Raw genomic sequence first — 22,878 nt, 5'->3', positions numbered from 1 at the left:
TAATTAACAGGTTTGGACAAATAATTTTGTCTATATAGTGTAGATGGCAGGACTACTTGATAAGAAATTGATGGATGTAGAAGCTAATAAAGTGCCTACTGCTTAACACACACATAGAGAGAGAGAGAAAGAGACAGACAGACAGACAAATAGAGAGAGAGACAGACAGACAGACAGAAAGAGACAGACAGACAGACTGACTAAGCGGCAGACAAGAGACAGCGAGACAAAGAGAGGCAGAAAACCTAAGAGAAACCGACAGAGAGACTGACTGGGAAAGAGAGAGAGACAGATAGAGTAAGACACACAGATAAAGAGACAGAAAGAGTGAGAGACAGATAGAGAAAGACAGCTAAAGAGGCAGATAGACAGAAAGAGACAGAGAGAAAGCGAGATGGAGACAGACAGACAGAAGGATAGACAGAGAGACAGACAGAGAGGCGGACAGACGAAGAGACCGACTGAGAGACACACAGAAAAAGAGAGGCAGACAGAGAGACTGACTGAGAGAGACAGAGACAGATAGAAAAAGACAGACAGATAAAAAGAGCGACAGACAGATAGAAATAGAGAAACAAACATAAAAAGACAGATAGAGGGATAAAAAGAAAGACAGACAGAAAGAGAGAGAGAGAGAGAGAGGTAGTGTACTGCGGAGGTGAGGAACGCTCACGAGCTCTTTGGCTGAGGAAATAGATCTGCATTGGAGCATACTGCGCGTGCAGCAAACTTTCCACCAATCAGAATCCAGAGTCTCACGATCGACCGACCGACAGAGAGAGAGAGAGAGATTGTCCCTGTGTGTGTGTGTGTGTGTGTGTGTGTGGAGGAGACCGAGAAAGAGAGAGGGAGAGAGAGAGAGAGCGGGGAGGTTTGGCTGATAAGCTTTGTTATTGGAGCAGTTGGTATTTTGGCCGAGCCGAATGTAGAGTTGGGTGTTACGGATAAAAACGGACAAAACGGACACTCTGACACAGAAGCTTCCCGAAGCTGCCGCAGAGCCTGAGCCATGTCTCTGTCCCCGGGAGAGCTTCTGTCGGGCTCCATGTTAATCCTGCTGCTGGTCGCCAGCTCCTCGGAGTGTGAGTAAACAAACGCGGCATTATCCACGAGCTTTAATGCTAACAGTGTGGTGCTGTGGTGACTGTAAACCTGCAGCCTGGGCTGTGAAGGACAGAGAGCTCTGCTGCTAACTTCACCTCTCAGCTCACTCTGCACACTTACTTATGACTGTTAGGTCTCTCTCTCTGTGTTTCAGTGTCCTTGTCGCCTGATGAAGCGCACCAGTTTTTAAGGAGACACCGGAGAGCGAACCAGGTTTTTGAGGAAACCAAACAAGGGCATTTGGAGAGGGAGTGTGTGGAGGAGAGGTGCACCAAAGAGGAGGCGAGAGAAGTGTTTGAAAACGACCCTGAAACGGTACATAGAAAATGTTAATAATAATAATAATTATTATAATAAATATTTATCATAGTGATGATAATAGTAGCGTAACACAATAATCATTGTTGAGAAACCAGTGTGAATCTGATAAATCTGATAAATCAGTGTCAATCTGCTAACCGTGTCGGTGGTGAAAGCGATTCGATTCCTGAAAGAGTCGACTCATTGATTCGACTCATTGATTTCGAATCATCACCAGCGCGCGAAGCATTAACGCGCGCCGTGATGACTCAGGATTAAAACATTTTATATAAGTTATTATAGATTATCAGGCATTTGATTCTCAAGTCACTTTTGGTTTTACAAGACAATGTTTACATACTCTCTATACAGTATTCCATTTGAGGAATCGATTCGTCGAATGAATCAGAGTCGATTCGAGCAAATTTGCTGTTTGGAATAACATTATGGATCATTTCTTAATCCTAAATGATGTTTCTTAGAGGCTGTGAACTTCTGTGCATGACATTTATTCATGCCTTTTAAACATGGAGAGTTGCTTTAGACTTTGCATTTTTTTATATATATAAAAAAAAAATTATGCAGCATATGTTCATGCCCTTGGACTCCTTTGAGAATTGATTTGCAGCAGCATGAGTGACACATCTACCATGGCTATGCATCTTAGAGATAAGTCCGACCACCAGTAGGTCAGATTTCCAAAAAAAAAAGAAGGCTGGGAGAAACCTGAAAAGCACTTTTCTGTGTGTGTGGGATGTGGAACGAGGAATGAGGAGTGTGTGCATGTCTTCATCCTTTTTGCAACAAACCCCATGAATATTTTTCATGTGCATATTTCTCCCGCACCTAACACAAGCCCAGTTTTCTGACACAAAGTGCACAGGGAGCCAATAGTATTAGTATTATTAATGTTCTCATCCTGGAAAGGAACTTGTGGTTTAAGTGGTATTTTTCCTCCCTCTCTTTAGGTTGTAAATGACGTGTTGTGTCAGTGCAGTGTGCATTTAGGTAATCTTGTAAATAATGCACATGTTGTGTTGCGTGGCTCAGAGCGACCGATTAAAAAATAAAAGGCGGTGACGGGGTAATCCAGGAATCTCGGATGCATTCCTTCTGGGATTCCTGTTACACGAGCGCGTGTATCTGACGTACAATCTTAAGACTGGTTATAATTGATTGAGCTTTTTTTCCCCTTTTCCTTTGGGTCCCTAGAGAGAAGAATAAAGGGGCCCAAGCACTTGAGTGTAAAATATGTTAAGTAAACAGTTCAATAGAGTGCAAGTCATCCATAATAACATTGATTGTGTATATTTATTTGGAGATATCTGTGAGTATTATTCATGGTTCAGTCAGGTTGGAATCTGTAGCGGACTCAGCAGATTTCTGCTCCTCCGCAGCTTTCGGACTGCAGCAGCTGTGCGATTGACCCGGTTACTCAGCAACATGCGGCTGCTGAATGGAGCACAGTAATTGTGCAGTGTACGAGTGTGCACTTCCTTATCTGTCGTCAGTGCTACACGCATACCGTGAGGAGAGTAGATCTGTGGATAATGGTATCAGATCTATAACTGGAATATGTGGCAAGACAGACAGATATAGATGGATAAATATATAGGCAGAGTAACAGCAGTGTACATAACTACTTATTGTATGTAAGAACTATTGTATGTAATATACATAGATATCCGGATTGATATCCAGCAGTGATTAATGAACCCCTGCTGATAAAACCTGAATGGGAAACACCCCAGAAGAATTATTCCAAAGAAGTCAGTTGTGCAGTTCGGCCACACCTCGTACTACTGCAGTGGATTGCAGGTTCAGTGTGGTTTGATCCATTTCCTGAGACACTTTTCTGAAACGAAACAGATGAAAGGATACTCCGACCCAACGTGTTGTGACAGGACTATGAGATTAAAGGCAGGGTTTAGAGCAGAAATAATTGCATCACATCTTCCAGCTTCAGTGAAGTGGAGGAGTTGTTACAATGTGACAGTGATACATGCTCAGAATGATTACTCATTCAGGAAATCTGGCATGGATTGTATTTATAATACCATAAAGCATTGCATAACAGGTTTTCATTGAAACAACATTTCTAAAGGCTTTAATTAATTTCGCAGTTTGGAAACGATATCACGGCTTCCGGTTTTCCAGAATTACTAGTTCGCAATCCGTCACACAAAGGTTTTCAGAACAGAGGATTTGCGTCGTCATGCACCCTAAGCTATCTTTTAAAGCAAACAAATAAAACATTACGTAAAACCCCATTAGAAGATCACAACTGAATGTGTACAGTACTGTATCAATGTAGCATGTATTAAGATCCCATAACTAAATATTTTTAATAGTACCTGAGAGTCTGTTGTTATGACTTTGTCTGGTCTAATCACATCTCACGTTTTTTTTTTTCCAGGACTATTTCTACCCCAGGTATATGGGTAAGTTCTGAAATATGAGCGAAACCACTTTATTAGTCCAAACCTCAACTGTATGCACCATAAACAGTGTAACAATGTAAACTTCCCCTTTTTTCCCTAAGCTTTATAAACAGTGTTTGTTCTGTGTCTCCAGCATGTGTGGAAAAATTTGCAGACAAGAAGAAGGAAGACCTGGTCACCTGCGTCCACAGTGAGTGAGCCCGTTTGTGTCTCGTCTTTTGGACGACACACCTCTCGTCTGTGTCCGCTCGCTCCCTTTTATAAATAGTTTACTGGGAACGCAGTGCTCTTGTGCCTCGTAACATTTGTCTGGCTTGAGCACTGCATTGCAGCAGATCACACACTTGGAACGGAGGCATGTTTGTGTCTGTACTGCAGATTTTCAGTATTAGTAATGATGTACAATATGGATTGTTTGTTTGGGAGAATATTGGGGGTCTCTCAGTGCCCTAAAGTTGTGCATCTGGGTGGCGGGTGGGTGTGTGTGTGTGTGGGTGTGTGTGTGTGTGAGTATGCAAGGGCGTGACGTGTCGTGACGCATTCTGGAGGCTTGTCCTTGCACTGAATCGGAGGCAGCAATGTGCCGGATAAGAATCCTCTGCTCCTATTGGTTGATTCGAGAGCCCTGAGTCAGTAACTGTGATGCTGTGACTCTGCAGTTCCCCCCATCCCTCTCTCTCTCTCTCTCTCTGTCTCTGCTTCCCCCCACCTTTCTCTCTCTCTCTCTCTCTCTCTCTGTCGCTGCTTACCCCCTACCTTTCTCTCTCTCTCTATCTCTCTTTCTCTCTGTCGCTGTTTCCCCCCCACCTTTCTCTCTCTCTCTCTCTCTCTCTCTCTCTCTCTCTCTCTCTGTTTTCAACTTTAACTTTACCCCATGCTTCTCATGCACTCTCTCAGCTCTGCCCAGACATGTCTGACTTAGTGGATTGAGTAGTTTGAGCCCTTTGCAGCGTCAGCACACACACTTTGTCAGAGACAACAACTCTGTGTGAAAAGAAACTGAAAGACGATATTAAGCACTCCCATAAATTAATATGCAGCTGTGAAGAACTGCAAAACTGAACTATAGATATTTGGTTATTATCTAACAATTTGTTCTCACTCTGTCTCTCTTTCAGACATTCCAGACCAGTGTTCCCCTAATCCTTGTCATCACACAGGGACAGTGCGCTGCGAGGACAAAAAGGGCAACTTCCTGTGCCACTGCTTCACAGGGTGGACCGGCCCCAAGTGTGCGAACGGTAAGACTCATCAGTCATCAGTCATCCTCTTTACATACTGTAAAGAGATCGAATCCCTTTAGAGAGTTTGACATGTCTATTTTAAGATGCAGGTGGATTGGGAGGGTGCCCGCTGTGTGCTCTTCTGCCACTATGACTTGGCATGACTGTGCATATTTCCTCTTGTCCTTTAAGATGCCCTACTTATTCCTTCTTTTGATCAACAAGGTCGTGAGCAAGTGATCAAAAGTGTACATGATCTTTATACTAATAATAATAATAATAATGAAAAAATGATTGCTGGTAATTGATTAAAGTTGTTTAATCTAGTTAATCACAGTAAAAGTCTGTGATTAATTATGATTTTAAAATTATCAGATTTACTTGTCGGACTAAAGAAATGCATGACAAGCTGGTTAAACCAAACAGATTATGCAGTTTTATCAAATCTCAAACATTAACTGTGCATGTGACTTCAATTATGGCTTCCAATACGCACTATACGCACATTTTTTTGTTTATTTAAGAACATAATAAGAAATAGAACAGGGAGAGGAGGGGATAAGGACTTTCCTCTTTTCACGTCGACAAGATTACAAAAAAGTAAAGGAAATAAAAATTTCTTGAATGGAGGTGGTGCAACCCACCTGGATTGAACCTGGATCCTCAGATACCAAAATCGATAGCCTAGAGCCTTAGCTGCCTGAGCCACCACTCCCACAAATGTTCCCTTTGAAGCTGACTCCAGGATCCAAAGCTTTTTATAACAAAGCTGGCCGTTCAGCACACCGTTTCCTCAGTCATCTTATTATCCAGTGGTAGTGATGGGTCGTCCATGAAGGATTAGTTTTTTTTAAACGAGTCTTTAACGTGACTCAGAAGAATGAGTAGTCTCGGAGAGTGATTTGTTCATTTTCTACTGGTCACGCATGCGCAAAGCATCTCAAAACCTCCGTAGGTCATGTACAGAATACAAAAATGAGCGATTTATCTCCATTTATCGTGACTCCCATAGACGCTACGCAGGGCTATGATTCAAACGAAGAACGATTCGGACTAGAAGACTCGTAAGAAAAACTGCTCAGTTCTGTTTCCTGTGTAAAGGACTGCATAGCGTCTATGAGCGTCACGTGACAAAAGTACGACAGATCCGGACTAGAAGATATGAGAGGTGAGCTGCTTATTCTTTCATTATAATATGTCCTTAGCTGCATTGTAGTATTTTCATTATTGGAACTATAGCCGAAATTTGTGTATGTAGACAAATTGGGGGTGTGTTTATTTAAAAATTAAACAATTTATTTTATTTCTGATCAAAAGAACGAAATGAACTAAATGACTCAAAAAACAGATTTGTTCATTTTGATTAACGAGATTCAAAGAACCGAGTCACTAAAAAAGATCCAAACTTCATGTCACTAATCCGCACTAAACGTGTCGTTATCACACAGTCGGGTAGTGACGCTTCAATTATGGAAAGCCACTAGGGTCAAACTTGGTCATATGAATAATTTGCGCAAGTTAAAGTTTCTAGATTACTCACATGCGTTAGCACGTTAATACTGACGGCCCTAGAAAGAATATCAATAATTTTTTAACGCCCACATGGTGCTCACTTTCTTACTCTCCAGCAAAAAAAAAGGAATTAAATAAGCAGAAGCAGAGGTCATAGTGAAAGGGTATGAGTGCGGAGTAATGCTGAGTGAAACAGTAATAGAGAATCACTCTGTAACGTTCCCGTCTATTTCTAAAAGGTTGTCACTTTTTTCTGCAAGCTTCCTGGTTCATTTATTTTTTTTCTTTATTTATTCATTGTATTTAAGGTGCCTTTAAGTCAGCGCTAGGACGTACCTAACTACAGTGATGACACAGGACGTCAGTGACCCTTTGTCCTCTGTACGTGATAAATATCCAGCTGTTGTCAAAAATCATTTGCTTTTGGTCCTTCTGGAGTTTAATTTATTATTTTATCTAATTTTATATCTGAGCAATGAAGGTTAAGGGCCTTAACCTCAATGGCCCAACAGTGACCGTGCTAAGGTTTGAACCGGTGACTTTTTATTTTCAATTTATTTTTAAAGAGATGATTTTTTTTTTTGTCTTTTTAGTTTAAGGGATTTTGTAATCGGTCAAAAGTCATATAGTTTGCAAAAATGTGTGGTTTTTCTGTCCATCAGGCTTGTTGAACATCCCTTTGCAAGACAAGGGAATTACTATGAACTCGATCCCTATTTCCACCCCTCGCAGCCTTCACTCTGCTGACGAAGCTTTCCATTAGATTTCCATTTTTTTGGAGCGTAGCCATTGTAATCGTTAAGCTTTAAGGGCTTGAGTAAGATCGGACACACGTCAGACGAGGAGAAGGTCTGGGGACGGTCCGCATTCCAAGTCCTCCTGGTCATGTGACTTGTATAAGAACGGGCAGATCAGAATACATGCTAAAGCTTGTTTTAATCCAGATGACGTGAACAAAGACGTGCTATTTCAGATGACGGACACGTCCGCTTCAGAGTCAGATAAAAGATGATGTCTTGATTGTGGACCATCAGGACATGCAAATCCAATCTGACCAAAAAAATCTGAATGAAGCTTGTAATGTGAACATAGCCATACTGTAATTCCAGTGAAAGCGAATCTTAACTCTACAGCATACAAAGACATGCTGTTGCCGTCCAAATGTCTGCTTTCATGTTTGTTGCATCAGTTTGAGAAAGACCTTGATATCTTTACCTTTAATAGACCTTCATGTGATGATGAGATACACACACGGTCTTGGCCATCATATAGGGTATATACTGTATAATTGTACTGTATATGAAGGCTATTAATATGTTAAGACATAACACAAAGCATGAGACTTGTTGCCGGTGAAGACGTCAATAACAAAGATTCGGTGGGTTTATAAATGGGTAAACTTTCTGGGTAATTGTTAAGTACCATGCTTTGCGAAAGTTTTTTTCTTTTACAAATAAAAATTGGAAAAGTGTGACGTGAATTTGTATTCAGCCGCCTTGAGTCAATACTTTTGTAGATTTACCTCTTGCCACTATTACCGCAGCTGCAAGTTTTTTTTTAAGGTATGTCCAAGTAGAAAGTGAAATCTTTGCACGTTCTTCTATTTCAAAATACCTTAAGCTCAGTCAGACTGGATGAAGATCGTCTGTGAACAGCAGTTTTCAAGTCTCACCTCAGATTCTCAATTGTATTTAGGTCTGGATTTTGTCTTGACCGTTCTAACACATACTGTTTCATTGTAGCTCTGGCTGTATGTTTAGGGTTGTTGTCTTGCTGGAAAGTGAACCTCTGTCCCAGTCTCAGGTCGTTTCCAGACTCTTAACAGGCATTCCTTCTTTAAGATCACCCTGTATTTCACTCCATCCATCTTTCCATCAACTCTGACCAGCTTCCCTGTCCTTGCTGAACAAAAGCATCTCTACAACATGATGCTGCCACCACCATGCACAGTGTTAGTTTTCTTGTAACAATAGATTTCTTCTTGCCGCTCTTCAATAAAGGCCATAGTGGTACAGGTTCCAGATTGTCCCACCTGAGCTGTGGATCTCTGCCGCTCGTCCAGAGTTACCATTGGCTGCTTCTCTGATCAATGCTCTCCTTTGCTCAGCCTTTCAGTTTAGTTGGACAGGCGTGTCTTGATACTGTAGGTTTGTCTTTGTGGCACACTCTTTCCATTTTCAGAAGATGGATTAAACCGGGCTTAAAGATTGTGTGTGTGTATATATAATTATTTTTTTTTCTTATATCCTAAACTTGCTTTAAACTTTTTCACAACTGTATCCCTGACCTTTGCATATCAGGTGTTTTCCTTGGGCTTCATGATGCTGGTTTGTTCACTAATGTTCTCTAACAAACCTCTTAGACGGTCACAGAACAGCTGTATTCATACTGAGATAAAATGACACACAGGTGGACCCTGGTTTATAAATGAGGTGACTTTTGAAGCCAGTCGGTTCCTCTGGATTTTGGTTAAAAGGGGGAGTACAAACGAACACCACGCTTTTTGGATTAAAAAAAGTCAAGCATTTATCATTTTCCTTCCACTTCAGAATAATGTGCCTCTTTGTGTTACATAAAATCCCAATAACATTGTGGTTGTGATATGACAACATGAGGAAGAGTTCAAAGCAATGTAAATACTTTTGCATGTCACTGTCACAAGATTATTTTGCACCTGCGAGCATGTCCGTAGTCGCAGCTCTGAGTCAGCATCCTAAACACAGACGGTGAAAAGATTATCTGCAGTGCACACAGATCCACCGTGACTCATTCACCTACCAGTGTGGAATGACAAGTAGATGAAAAATAAATAAATAAATAAAAAAGCTCTGTGAAAAAGGGGAGCGCTGTAGCTCGGTTGTGAAAAAGCCTGCAGCGTTACAGTCGCACACATTTTCACTGTAGAAATGAGAGGAAAATGTGAGGGATGTTTCACACCACAGCCCTGAGCTAATGCGTCTAAAGAGCGCGGTATTCAAATCTGATTGGTCAGGCCTGATCCCGCCCATATTTTTGTGACCCGGTTCATCATGTTTTGGCAGATGTGAATGAATGCAGTAAAGAGAACGGGAAGTGTGATCATGAGTGCAGCAATTCGGTGGGGAGTTACCGCTGTTCCTGTCGCAATGGTTACAGACTGTCTGGGCACCACCGCTGTATGGGTAAGTCACATCGAGAAAGAGAGTGTAAGCTCAAACACTGGAAGCAACAAAAACTTATCAGATACTTTACTTTTTAATTTATAAACTTTTATTGATTGTAACCCAATCAATCATTTTTTAAATTGTAGATGATTGTAGATTGTATTTTCTCCTCCTTCTGTTCCAGATGTTAACGAGTGCACCGACGTCCCCGGGGTGTGTGGCACAGCACAGTGCGTGAACCTCATAGGGTCCTACGAGTGCCTTTGCGACGTCGGATACGTCTATAATAACGAGACCAAAACCTGTGACGGTGCGTCAGATCGCCGTCAGCCTTTAGTCATATGTTCCATGTAACAGCACGTTAAAAAAACAAAACCAAAAAAAAGAGTCAGATAAAAATCCAACAATAATATAAACATAATCCCTCTAGACAGACTCGGAGCAGTCGCTCCGAGCATCAGATATCGCGACACGCCAAGCCTTCACCCACACGTTATACACAAAAGGCGATATCTTCCAGGAAACACGCTGTAATAACTGGTGATTAGGTATTTTTTCTGGCACTGGTCTGAAAGAACATACCGTAACCGATCAGTCTTAATCTTTTTACCACTCTGTCATGGTGCGCCATTTCCAGCGATCTGTTTAGATTAGAATTAGGATCATGTGTAGGTATTTTTTTTCCCCGCAAAATTATTATAAGGTTTACTTTTACCATAATTTGATTAAAAAAAAAAAAAAGTTGCCATTTCAGTTTAAACCATAACAGCGTTCTGGGATCCTTGTCATCTTTTCATTAGGATTTTGGATACAATATTACTTTCTAGTAATACTAGAAAGAAGACATCAGACATTTTTGTTTTTCTTGTACACACACACACACACACACACTGGTGACTATTTGTTGATGTCTGGATAGAGGAGACTTATTCTGTTTTTCTTCGCTAGACGTGGACGAATGCGAATCGCCCGTGTGTGAGGAGCAGTGTGTCAACACTCCCGGGAGTTTCCGCTGCTACTGCGACGGCAGACAGGGGAAGAAGCTCGGGCGTGACCTGAGAAGCTGTGAGGTAATAGATGAATAGGTTTGATTCATCTTCCATACGATGTTTACGTTATGCTTACAACACCTATATAATAAATGGAGCAACTGATCCACTGAGGGGAAAAAAACAACCTAATGGACTTTTCTAATTTATATCTTTTTAATTGAACAGTTTTATTCCATTACTCTGTACATTTTTATTTATTTATTTATTTATTTTTTACATTTTATACGTGCACACTATTTAGAGAATCGAGCCTTGTCTGGAGCTGAATATAAAGAGGAATGCTCGCTCTCTGTACCTGGGCCGGATGTTCAGTGGCGTTCCTGTGGTCAAGCTACGATTCAGACGCCTCGTTCAGACTGGGTAAGAACAGCACGTGTATTGTTGTCTTGTGAAAAGGCTAATTGTTTTATTAAACCTAGCATGTCCGGCAATTTAAATAAACCAGGTCACAAACTAAAGATACAACCAATACGAACAGAACGATATGTGCACATGCTCCTTGACTTAGAATTGAATGTTACGTCCCGATTATAAATTTAAAATATAATACAGTAAAACCTTGAGCCGCGAGTGTTTTGCAAGATGAGGAAAAAATTTTAATAATAAAATTAAACTCGATAAACGAGCGAGGTCTTGAAATACGAGTAGTACGTATACACTTTGTCTGCCGAGCGTCATGCAATCACGTTTTTTCTCTCTCTTACGCTGAGGGATTATGGGTAATTGTCTCCCATGGTCAGTCTCAGTATGCGTGCGTCACTCGTATCTTCAACATCCGTGCACGTGTACTGTTTACTATAACACTGATAATGACTGTAACACACCATTTTTATTTTTTTTTTTTTAATTAATTTTGTGCCCAAGTGTAGTGACTTCTTTAGTAACTGTACTGCAACAACGGCCCCCGTGAAATAAAAGGTTAAAAAGGCTGTAACAGTGCGGGAGATCTGTTTAACGATAAAACAACGTCACGTTTACGCAAAAGCAAGTTTCATTAGAGAGGTTCCTCGTTAAAGTCACGCAAAAAGAAAAAAATTCCAGTGAGCTAACAGAGACTTTGTCAGAGAGCAGCGATCCAGTTAGAGTGTGTGTGTGAGAAAGTCGTTTTACACAATAGTCCCCCTTGCTCCTCCTCCTCCTCCTTTTGTCTCACACCAGCAACATTCTTTTTAAAGGTAAAGTGCAGGTTAATTTTCATTTTATATTTTGTATCAATTATTTTCGTATTAATATTTTTGGGTTAGAATTATCCAAGTTTCCATTATTTATGTGAAAATTCGCTTCGATATACGAAGCGAATTTCCACATTCTGTATACATGTTTGTAATACGTTGGATTACAAACATGTTTACAGAATGAATTATGTTCACAGTCCAAGGTCCAACTGTACTGTGCACCTAAAGTACCTAACATTGTAGCTTAGCCTGGCCTACCATCGTCATTTACAGTACTGAGTAAAATACTTTAAAGTAACTGCTGTAGAGCAAGGATATCTTTAAAAAAAAATTCTAGGTTCAAACAAACTACAATAAAAAGCAAAAAACAGTAATTATTGAAACAATCTATAATTGGTGTGACGACCTTTTGCTTAAAATACAGTCTTGGGTACAATTTGTGCAGTTTTATAGCTACATTAACTGCTATGGTTTACTGAAACATCCTGCAAAACCTCCCACAGTCCATCTGAGAACTTGGTCGCACTTGATTTTTTTTTTTTTTTCATACATGCAAAACCCAGAAGCTTTTTTTCCCTTTTACATAATATGCTGCATATATGCATATCTTTTCTGCATATTACAGATGCCTATAGATATTTTCATGCAAGATAATAATTATTATTGTTTTTTGCTGTAATACTAATAAATGTTTGGAAATTGGATTTATTTTTTCGTACTTGTATTGACTTCATAATGAAGGTAATGAGAGAGAAAATAAACATGTATAAAAAAGTTTGTAAAAAAAAAACACCACAATTTACTGTACAAACCGGATTCCAAAAAAGTTGGGACACTATACAAATCGTGAATAAAAAATGAATGCAATGATGTGGAGGTGCCAACTTCTAATATTTTATTCAGAATAAAACATAAATCACAGAACAAAAGATTAAACTGAGAAAATGTATCATTTTAAGGGAAAAATATGTTGATTCAAAATTTCATGAAATTTGTCAACAAATCCCAAAAAAGTTGGGACAAGTAGCAATAAGAGGCTGGAAAAAGTAAATTTGAGCATAACAAGGAGCTGGAAGACCAATTAACACTAATTAGGTCAATTGGCAACATGATTGGGTATAAAAAGAGCTTCTCAGAGTGGCAGTGTCTCTCAGAAGCCAAGATGGGTAGAGGATCACCAATTCCCATCATCAACTGTGCATAACATCATCCGAAGATTCAGAGAATCTGGAACAATCTCTGTGCGTAAAACCATACTGGATGCCTGTGATTTCCGGGCCCTTAAACGACACTGCACCATAAACAGGAATGCTACTGTAAAGGAAATCACAGAATGGGCTTAGGAATACTTCCAGAACCCATTGTCAGTGAACACAATGCACCGTGCCATCCGCCGTTGCCAGCTGAAACTCTACAGTGCAAAGAAGAAGCCATTTCTAAGCAAGATCCACAAGCTCAGGCGTTTTCACTGGGCCAGGGATCATTTAAAATGGAGTGTGGCAAAATGGAAGACTGTTCTGTGGTCAGACGAGTCATGATTCGAAGTTCTTTTTGGAAATCTGGGACGCCATGTCATCCGGACCAAAGAGGACAAGGACAACCCAAGTTGTTATCAATGCTCAGTTCAGAAGCCTGCATCTCTGATGGTATGGGGTTGCATAAGTGCGTATGGCATGGGCAGCTTGCATGTCTGGAAAGGCACCATCAATGCAGAAAAATATATTCAGGCTCTAGAACAACATATGCTCCCATCCAGACGTCATCTCTTTCAGGGAAGACCCTGCCTTTTTCAACAAGATAATGCCAGACCACATTCTGCATCAATCACAACATCATGGCTGCGTAGGAGAAGGATGCGGGTACTGAAATGGCCAGTCTGCAGTTCAGATCTTTCACCTATAGAGAACATTTGGCGCATCATAAAGAGGAAGGTGCGACAAAGAAGGCCCAAGACGATTGAACAGTTAGAGGCCTGTATTAGACAAGAATGGGAGAGCATTCCTATTTCTAAACTTGAGAAACTGGTCTCCTCGGTCCCCAAATGTCTATTCGAGTGTTGTAAGAAAAAGGGGAGATGCCACACAGTGGTGAAAATGGCCTTGTCACAACTTTTTTGGGACCATGAAATTTTGAATCAACATATTTTTCCCCTTAAAATGATACATTTTTCTCAGTTTAAACTTTTGTTCCGTGATTTATGTTCTATTCTGAATAATATATTAGAAGTTGGCACCTCCACATCATTGCATTCAGTTTTTATTCACGATTTGTATAGTGTCCCAACTATTTTGGAATCTGGTTTGTACATTAGTATTGGGGTGGGGGTGGATTTAATTTGTGTGGTGTTTCACTTTTATTTGTTTTAATATGAGAAAACTAATTTTATAAGGAACAGGCTACATTAAATTAGTCATTTAACTTTTTTAAAGGTTAAAATTGCAACAAAATCGGAGGAAAATCAGGAACTGCAATTTTAATTGAATAGGCACGGAAATATTGTGATATCGTATCAGGATGTACCTTGTGATTCCCAACCTTACCAGACCGTATGCTATAAGTTTCCCAAAAATTGTTTCTAGGGAACCACTTTTTAAAAATGTAAAGCTGCTTTGCGACAATGGGAATTGTTAAGTGCTAGCTACTGTATACAAATAAAATTAAACTGAATTGAAGTAAATATGATAAATCACAACTTCGTATGCACGCATTTACAAATTATACCAAATAAATGTCTTTATATGCAGACATCTCAGACTATCTTAATGTTTTTATTCTCTCTACTGCAAGTGGAATTATGACAGAAATTGTCACAGAGGTAGAAAATAACCAGCTCCCTTATGTGACTGTAAAGTGAACTGCAGTCAGAAATCGTTACAAATTTGTCAAAGCAAATAAAATCTCTTGTGACCCACCTGTGTCGCGAGTTTGGGAACCAGTGCTGTAAAATATCAGTTGTTTACGCATGTGGTTGACTCTGAGATAACATCCACAAAAGAAAGCATCACAACGCATATTGCTAACTGAAAAAAAAAAATCAACATTGAAAATTTAAATTGCAACTTTTCTGCTTAAAAAGTTTGGGATCTAGACATTATTACCTAGCGTCACAACTTCGGCCTATATGGATTTGGTTACACCCTGATAAGGTTAATGTTAGATGGTTATCAATAGAACAATGGGAGATGGGTGCTATTTCATTAAAGACTATTCCGTTTTTCGAATCAAAAAAAAGATTATCTACATTCACTAGGAACCCATTAATACTTAATACTTATGCTACTTGGGTGGAATCACATAAAATATGTGGTCTTGACAACATCCCACTTAGAAATTTACCATTATTAGAGAACCCCGTCGTGCCCCCAGGCATTATTGATGGAACCCTCAGAGCATGGGTATATAAAGGGGTAAATACGTTGGAAAAATTATATGTCAATGACTCTTTAATAAGTTTTGAATTACTATCCCAGATATATGATATCCCAAGAAATAATTTTTTTAAATTCTTACAAGTTAGACACTGGATTAAAGAAATTACTCATAAAACATTTCCCAAAATCCCAATAGCATCACCATTTGAAAATATCATGTTTAATGAGAAAATGACCTCTCCAAGTGGTATAGCTTCAGTAGGATATAACATTTTAACAACTAATTTCAAGCCATTTGATAATAGTATTTTGAAGCAGAGGTGGGAGGGGGATCTTGGCTGCACATATAATTTGGTTGAGTGGGAGTCACTTGTTGAGAGGGTACAGACTACGTTAATAGCTACTAAACACCGTCAAACTCAATTTAATATTTTGCACCAGACATATTATACTCCCCAAAGACTTCATATGTTAAATGGTAACATTTCTTCAAAATGTCAAAGGTGTATATTATATGAAGGAAATCTATTGCACATGCTTTGGAATTGTCATATCCTAAAAGCTTTTTGGGAATATATAATTGATGTTTCCTCAATGGTGATAAGTACCGCAATTCCTGGTGACCCTAGAATCTGGATATTAGGAGATATGGAATTTCTAAATATTTCTAAGCATAAAAAATATTTCATCCTTATGGCTGGAACTGCAGGAAAGAAATGTATATTAAAGAACTGGAAATCGACTCACTCCCCTTCAAGAAAACAATGGATCAACGAACTTGCATCATACTGCACTCCTGAGAAAATACTTTTTAATGTTAGGAAATCACCAAAAACTTTCGAAAAAATCTGGGGCTCATTTTTGGAGCATTTACCAGCTATTAAAGTAAATTAGATGCAGGGGGGTGGGGGGCGGGGAGAGAAGGGAGGGGACGAAATTTCATGTACGTATATACAAGTATATGTGTATGTATGAACACGTGTTTATAATTTATTATTATCATCCCCATTGTTTTTTTTTTTTCTCTTGTTTTTTGTTTTTTGTTTTGTGTGTTTTTGATATTATTTACCCTGTTGTTTTTTGTTTTTATGGAAAGAAAAAGAGAAAAAAGGTGGTTGTATTGTTACAAGTACACTATATGTTATGTTTTACATATGTTTTTTTTTTTTTCTCTCTTTAAAAATAAAGCTATACAAAAAAAAAAAAAAAAGTTTGGGATCACTTGCAAATTTCTTTGTTTTTATTTATTTTCTACATTTTACAACAATACTGGGGATTTTAAAACTATGAAATAAAACATGGAACAAAAATCAGGAACGACCATGGAGTTAGAAAGTGGTCAAACTTTTGAGCCATTAAATTAAATAGAAAAATTGTCTAATTTTTTTTATCTATTATTATTATTAGCTTGTCTACTTATTTAGTATTTACACTCTACTCCTATTCAGCTTCACAGCAGAGTTTGACCTGAGAACATACGACGATGAAGGCGTTATCTTCTTCGCCGGTGGTCACTTAAACAGTTCCTGGATTGTTTTGGCGATCCACCACGGGAAACTGGAGCTGCAGCTTAAATACGGCGCCGTAAGCCGGGTGACCAGCAGCGGCCCTTTGGTAAACGACGGACAGTGGCACAAGGTGAGCAAACACCCGCAGGGCTCCTCCTGAATTTAATGAATTAACCATGATGTGTACATCAACTATATTAAGGAGTAAAATCTATCTATGGGTGGGTGTGTGTGCTAACCTCAGCGCTAGCAGTATTTTTCTTCAGTAAAATAATTAATTCATTGAAAAACGTACAATCATCAACGGTAACTAGATACACCGTGATTTATACGAAACCATTTCACAAATCTAACTTACAACACTTAGATGCTTACTTAACCTTGCCTTATTCGATTTGGCTCTCTACAACTGGCTGCCAGATCTCCGTAGAGGAGCAGGGGCGGAGCCTGGTGATAAAGATTGACAGGGAGGCAGTGATGAAGATCGCAGTAAACGGAGATCTCTTTACTCTGAAGAAGGGTATACACGAGCTCAACCTGACAGTGGGAGGAGTTCCCTTTAAAGAAGATGGACTGCTAAATAAGGTGAGGATGAAGTCAGGCAGTACTGTATGTCCGTCGTCTTTCACTGCTACCATTAGGGGTCACTATAACAGATAACTGGACACGCGTATTTGATTTGCCGCAGGTATTAACACCAGATGCCAGGGTGAATTGTAGCGGTTTTGAAAATGAAGGGTCAACACTGCAGATATTGACTTTCTACATAACCTTAATGTAATTGTCAATAAAATCCTTTGACACTTATGAAATGCTTAAAATTATACTTTAGTATACCACAGGAACATCTGACAAAAAGATCTAAAAACACTGAAGCAGCAGACTTTAACACAAATATTACTTTTCATTAATTCTTAAAACTTCTTTTTTCTCAAAATATTTTTCAAAACTTTTGGTCAAGGCTATAACTTGTGCACAATGTTAGCGAGGAGAAGGTGCATGTTTATGCTAACTCAGTGTGGAGCACAGCCCTGATCTTCCCACACAACAGTTGTAGAAATTATAAAAAGCATCCTCTCTGTTACTTATTATTGCAAAAAAATAAAAAAGGTACAAAAAACACAATAGCCACTTTGCAGAATTATGACTTTTTTTTGTCTCCACTAGGAGGCAGTCATGTCTTACGAATGCTTGGCCTGGATGCTGTCAGAGGTTCACAAAATTTGCAGTTTTTCATATATATATATATATATATATATATATATATATATATATATATATATATATATATATATATATATAATTCACATATAAATTAACAACATGCAGGATGAAGAAACAAGAAATATGAAGAGAATTATGATACTTTTTTTAGAGGCATGGCAGTTATATATCTTAACTAATACATAATCATATTTGATAGATCGGATGGAAGGAGGCAAAATTACTATTTATTTTTTGTACCCAACCCAAAACATTTTTTAGAGAAAAATATTCCAATTGCAATGTACACATTCACACCACTGCTACTTCTTCCATTCTTTAAACATTTACCTGGCAACATATGCCATTAATTAGGGCCCAAGCACTATGACATCAGCCCCATCTTTTCATAGTGTGTGAAGGGTTCTCTTGCGTCATGGGCTCCACTAAAACAGGAAGTCAGTTATTTTGGGTTGTTTGCAAAACGCACCCAATGGATTTTAAAGTCCTCCTCCTACAGGATTTGTACGGTCACCAACAAACCGGGCCCTATGTGATCTTGGTACATCGAGGATGCAAAATTGTGAAGGGATTTTTGATATCTCAAATGGGTCAGCCATGACGACGCCTTAAACTAAAGTGGTTAATATCTTTGTGTGACATCACATTGAGTGACATCATAGTGTGATGCTATTGTTTTTCAGCATCTGGGTCTTTTTGGAGGACTAAACAAAATCCCAGAGGTCTTTTAAAAAATTATGTCCCCTTTAAATGCATGTGCACATTGTCTTTCTGGTTCACAAGGTGCTTGGGCCCACTCATCGTTGCTTGCTGCAAAATTTTAACTTATCCCTTTTTGACGTTAGCTCTGTATGTGTGTGTGTGTGTGTGTGTTTTTTTTCCGTACTTTAGGTGAACCCACGTCTGGACGGCTGTATGAAAGAGTGGCACTGGTTGACTGATGAAGACACATCCATCCAGGAGACCATCCGCCATAACGAACGCATGCAGTGTTACGCCTCCGAGGATCACAGCTCCTTTTTCCCAGGCCGTGGATTCGCCTACTTTAATCACAGCCACGGTGTGTGTGTGTGTTTTCAATGTTGCGCTGACACATTAAGTCACATTAAGTAGTAACCGTCTTACATACAGATACATTAGTTAATTCTGGCTGGTTCACAGTAGTGCTTGTGAGGGACAGGAGTAGAGGAGGCGACCTGTCGCTGAATTCACTGTCTCACACACAGGTGATACCCAGGTGCTCAGCGTGCAACTGACCCTACGGCCAGCCTCTCCAGTAGGAGTTCTGTTCGCACTCGTCCGTCAGGATACTGTGCCTCTCTCCATCTCCTTCTCCGACTACCATCCTGGAACCCAGCAGTGGGCCGAGGTCAGTGTGTTTCGAAGCACTCGATGTATTTAATCAAACTGATATTAAATATACCCATGTGGAATTTTATCTATGTGCATTTGAAAGGATGTAAAGCTTGTGGCCTTCATGCCACATTTATAAGCAGGTTATAAATATTTTCCAGAAAACAGTACATGAGGATTTCTGAGTCTGGTATAAAAAAAAAAAAAAAAACCTACTAAACGAATTTAAATGGCGTTTTCAAAGGTGTATTCAGACGAGCTTGAGGTAATTTAAAAAGTTTAATGGAATCGGACTTGTATCATAAAAAATCAACCTTAACTTAAGAGTGATCTCACACCTTCACTGCAAAACGTAAAAATCTAAATTTTTTCCAAAATTCAACAAATTACACTGTACTTTATTTATTCATTTATTTTTTAAACGTGCAATTAAATTCCACGTGGACAAAGTAGCGGGCACATCTAGTTGTACATAAATCTTCTATTGTTCCCATAGAAACTTGCTTCTAAATGTGTCATAAACACTGAATATTTTATGAACTGCAGGAACTTTACTCGAGTTGTTTGTAGCAGAAAAATTTAACAGTTCACACATACGTGTTTTAAGATGTTTTCACCATTACATCACCGGCTACATGAATCCAGTTTCATCTGGTTTTATTCTTTGTGTATTCCCATAACAGTACGTGTTGGTGTCATTCGGCAACGTCATTGTGGCCAGCGCTGCAGTCGGCCTGTGTGACGAGGAGGCGCACACTGTGAACGTGTCCGTGGCAGGAAACATCACCATACTGGAGGTGGACGGACAGCCTGGCCTTACTGAATCTGTGGAGGATCTGGAGCCTCTAGACCTCTCGTCCTCGTATAGCACATTCATAGGAGGCATACCAGGTGAGCACATTGAAAATATTCTATGGGACATTTTTTAAATTCAGTGTTAAGAGAGTGTTACACGCTCTGTCTCTGTCCTGCAGATGTTTCTCTGGTGTCTACGCCGGTCTCCGCATTCTACACGGGCTGCATGGACGTCACAGTTAACGGCCGTCTGTTGGACATGGACGAGGCCCAACACAAGCACAACGATGTCCGCTCTCACGCCTGCCCTCTAGTGGGCCCTCACCAGTGAAGCACTAAAGATTAGCTGGACCAATCAGAGGGGAAAAAAATAAAAAAAATAAATGCCAGGGCAACCTAGCTCGGCCCTAGCTTAAGCTTAGCCCTGCAACCAAATGCCTTTAAAAAGAGAGCTTTTAAGTTCAGTTGAATTTCACTTCAAAGGAAACTTTAATTTGGCTCTTTAGGATTGCCTGATAAATGGCCTTACTGAGCCGTATCATCTGTATCATTAAAAAACAAACAAATACACAAACACAGACACACACTCCTACTAAAACCAACTCTTACATTTCAAACCTGAGTTTTATTTCCGACAGATCATCGCATACTCATGCCTCCAATAACGTATACACAATCACAGACACTGTAACTTGTATAATTTATATTATACTCATAGAGAAATGGAAGGTGTACACGTACATTAGGCATCTGAAAAAGCACTGCGCCACAACACAAGCTACTGAGAGCGAGAAAGAATAGAGAGAGAGCTGTATCATATTGTTGATGTAAATAAGTGACTTTACAATGCTTTTTAAACAAACAAAAAAATCAAAGAACATTCTGCTATCTTCCTTTCTAGAATAAAAAGCCTTCATATTGCCACCAAAGGCTGGGTAGGTGCTCAGAGTAATTGTTTATAAGTTTATGTTTTGTCATTACTTTTGTTTATGTATGTTTTTTTTTTTTTTAATCGACTGTATTGTATTTGATTTTTTTTTTTTTTTTTTGTAATTCTCTTATGTTAGTCCTTGGTGCATTTAGTACTGGGGGAAATGCGGTCTCCTCTTGTCTAACTGGAGGCAGAGTGCTGTTAAAAAACAAAAAAATAAAGGTGGTTGTAATAAGACTGTATTTGTGCTCGTGCAGAGTTTTGCTCTGCATATTCTGTAGTGCATGAGGGTAAGCCTGGATACATGGTTTATTTCTTACATTCGCTTGTTAATAGTTTTTAATACAAGCCAAATGGATTTAGCAAAGAATTGTCTTACCATATGTGCATTTATTTATTCATTCGTCTTCTATACCGCTAATCCTGTACAGGGTCATGGGTGGCCAGGAGACAATCCATGGCAGGGTGCATGCACACACAAACTGGGCAATTTTAGGATGCCAATTAACCTACCAGGCATGTCTTTGGACTGTGGGAGGAAACCGGAGTACCCGGAGGAAACCCACAAATCATAGGGAGAACTTGCAAACTCCCCTTGACCCTGGAGGTGCAGGGCAACACTGCTAACCACTACATCACCACGCCGCCACCCTATTTGTAATAAATACCAAGTGCATGCAGCCATCTTGTCCTAAAGATTTCTCATCATGTCATCTCTTGTACTGAATGACAAGAAACCCTGGCATTTGCTTTACATTTTCAGAACCATGCCCGCCAGAGTAAGGGCTAAGTGTCACCTGAGGCCAACTGGAAATCTGCTTATGCCATGTTTGTCTTTCTTGGAGAACCAAGGGAAAGGTTGTCATGGTGATATGTTCTGGGTCTGTCAATGTTTAAATAGGGATGCCCCTTATTTCGCAGGTTAATGGGTGCATTATGGTCTGCGTAGTACCCCAGGGTGTAAACTGGACACACCACATAATGAACTGCATGATTGTCAGTCACAATTGTTGTAGTACATTATGATGGCAGCTCTTACATACAGGATCTGTTAAACAGTGAGAAAGCCCTAACTCTGAAAAATAATAGGGGTAATAATTGAGACAGGGGCAGCAAGAGCTTCAGTATTTTTAGGCATAAGACTAATGGCCAAAAACTTGTCAGATGGAATTCCATTATAACCAACCCGCAAGCTGGGTTCCTGAACACGGCCCTTGACCTTTATCTGGTCACCGGTAAGTATCCTAATCTCAGTGGACAAAGTGAGCAAAATAGGAACCCTGGTATGGATGTTATTGGACTCCAGCTGTATTAAATTTAGCAGCTTTACACAGTCAAAATAAATTAAGTTTTTATGAAATGTGTAGAATCAAAATGATCAGACCGTCCCTGATGAGCGAGACGGTGGCAAGGCAAAACCCTCTGAGATGGCAATAGAAAGAAACCTTAAGAGGAACCAGACTCAGCAGGGAACCCATCCTCATTTGGGTGATAACAGATAGCAGGGATTGATCTGCATCATACTTTGTGTTAGGCAGCTGGAAGTTCAATATGACAGTTGGTGCCTTTAAGTTGATAAGGAGTCCAGTTTGTTATTGGAGGCTCAGGTAGACTTGTAGGAAATTCCAGTCCTGAACTAGTCACGAGGACTCAAAGAACAGCTGTCTGCATCAGCCGAGGCCAGGACACTTGATCCTCCAAACGTCTTCATGGTAAAGTAGAACCGTCCCCAGTCACCACACGCAT

At 39.6% G+C, this 22,878-nt stretch overlaps 1 protein-coding gene across 1 annotated transcript; it reads left to right on the top strand.

Annotated features, from left to right (window-relative positions):
- Positions 1–812: 812 nt before the first annotated feature.
- On the top strand, positions 813–21,502 carry gas6 (growth arrest-specific 6). The gene is made up of 15 exons (XM_053476836.1): positions 813–1,082; positions 1,259–1,419; positions 3,821–3,845; positions 3,979–4,035; positions 4,964–5,086; positions 9,622–9,741; positions 9,908–10,033; positions 10,672–10,793; positions 11,017–11,135; positions 16,770–16,959; positions 17,250–17,414; positions 18,945–19,113; positions 19,280–19,422; positions 20,090–20,297; positions 20,381–21,502. Exons 1-15 carry the CDS (start codon positions 1,010–1,012, stop codon positions 20,530–20,532), a joined length of 1,953 nt encoding a protein of 650 aa, XP_053332811.1. The 5' UTR covers positions 813–1,009; the 3' UTR covers positions 20,533–21,502.
- The last annotated feature ends 1,376 nt before the right edge of the window (positions 21,503–22,878 follow it).

This window comes from Clarias gariepinus, chromosome 18 (assembly GCF_024256425.1).
Source record: "Clarias gariepinus isolate MV-2021 ecotype Netherlands chromosome 18, CGAR_prim_01v2, whole genome shotgun sequence".
NCBI classification, from domain to species: domain Eukaryota; kingdom Metazoa; phylum Chordata; class Actinopteri; order Siluriformes; family Clariidae; genus Clarias; species Clarias gariepinus.
Note: the sequence above shows the minus strand (reverse complement) of the source record. Positions and strands in the feature narration are given on the sequence as shown.

What these genes read in the sequence shown, in the direction of transcription:
- gas6 (XM_053476836.1), top strand. Translation starts at nt 1,010, where the DNA reads ATGTCTCTGTCCCCGGGAGAGCTTCTGTCGGGCTCCATGTTAATCCTG. An exon ending in CGAGACCAAAACCTGTGACG is followed by an intron (nt 10,034 to 10,671) that starts GTGCGTCAGATC and finishes TTTCTTCGCTAG; the next exon opens with ACGTGGACGAATGCGAATCG. An exon ending in ACGACGGACAGTGGCACAAG is followed by an intron (nt 16,960 to 17,249) that starts GTGAGCAAACAC and finishes ACTGGCTGCCAG; the next exon opens with ATCTCCGTAGAGGAGCAGGG.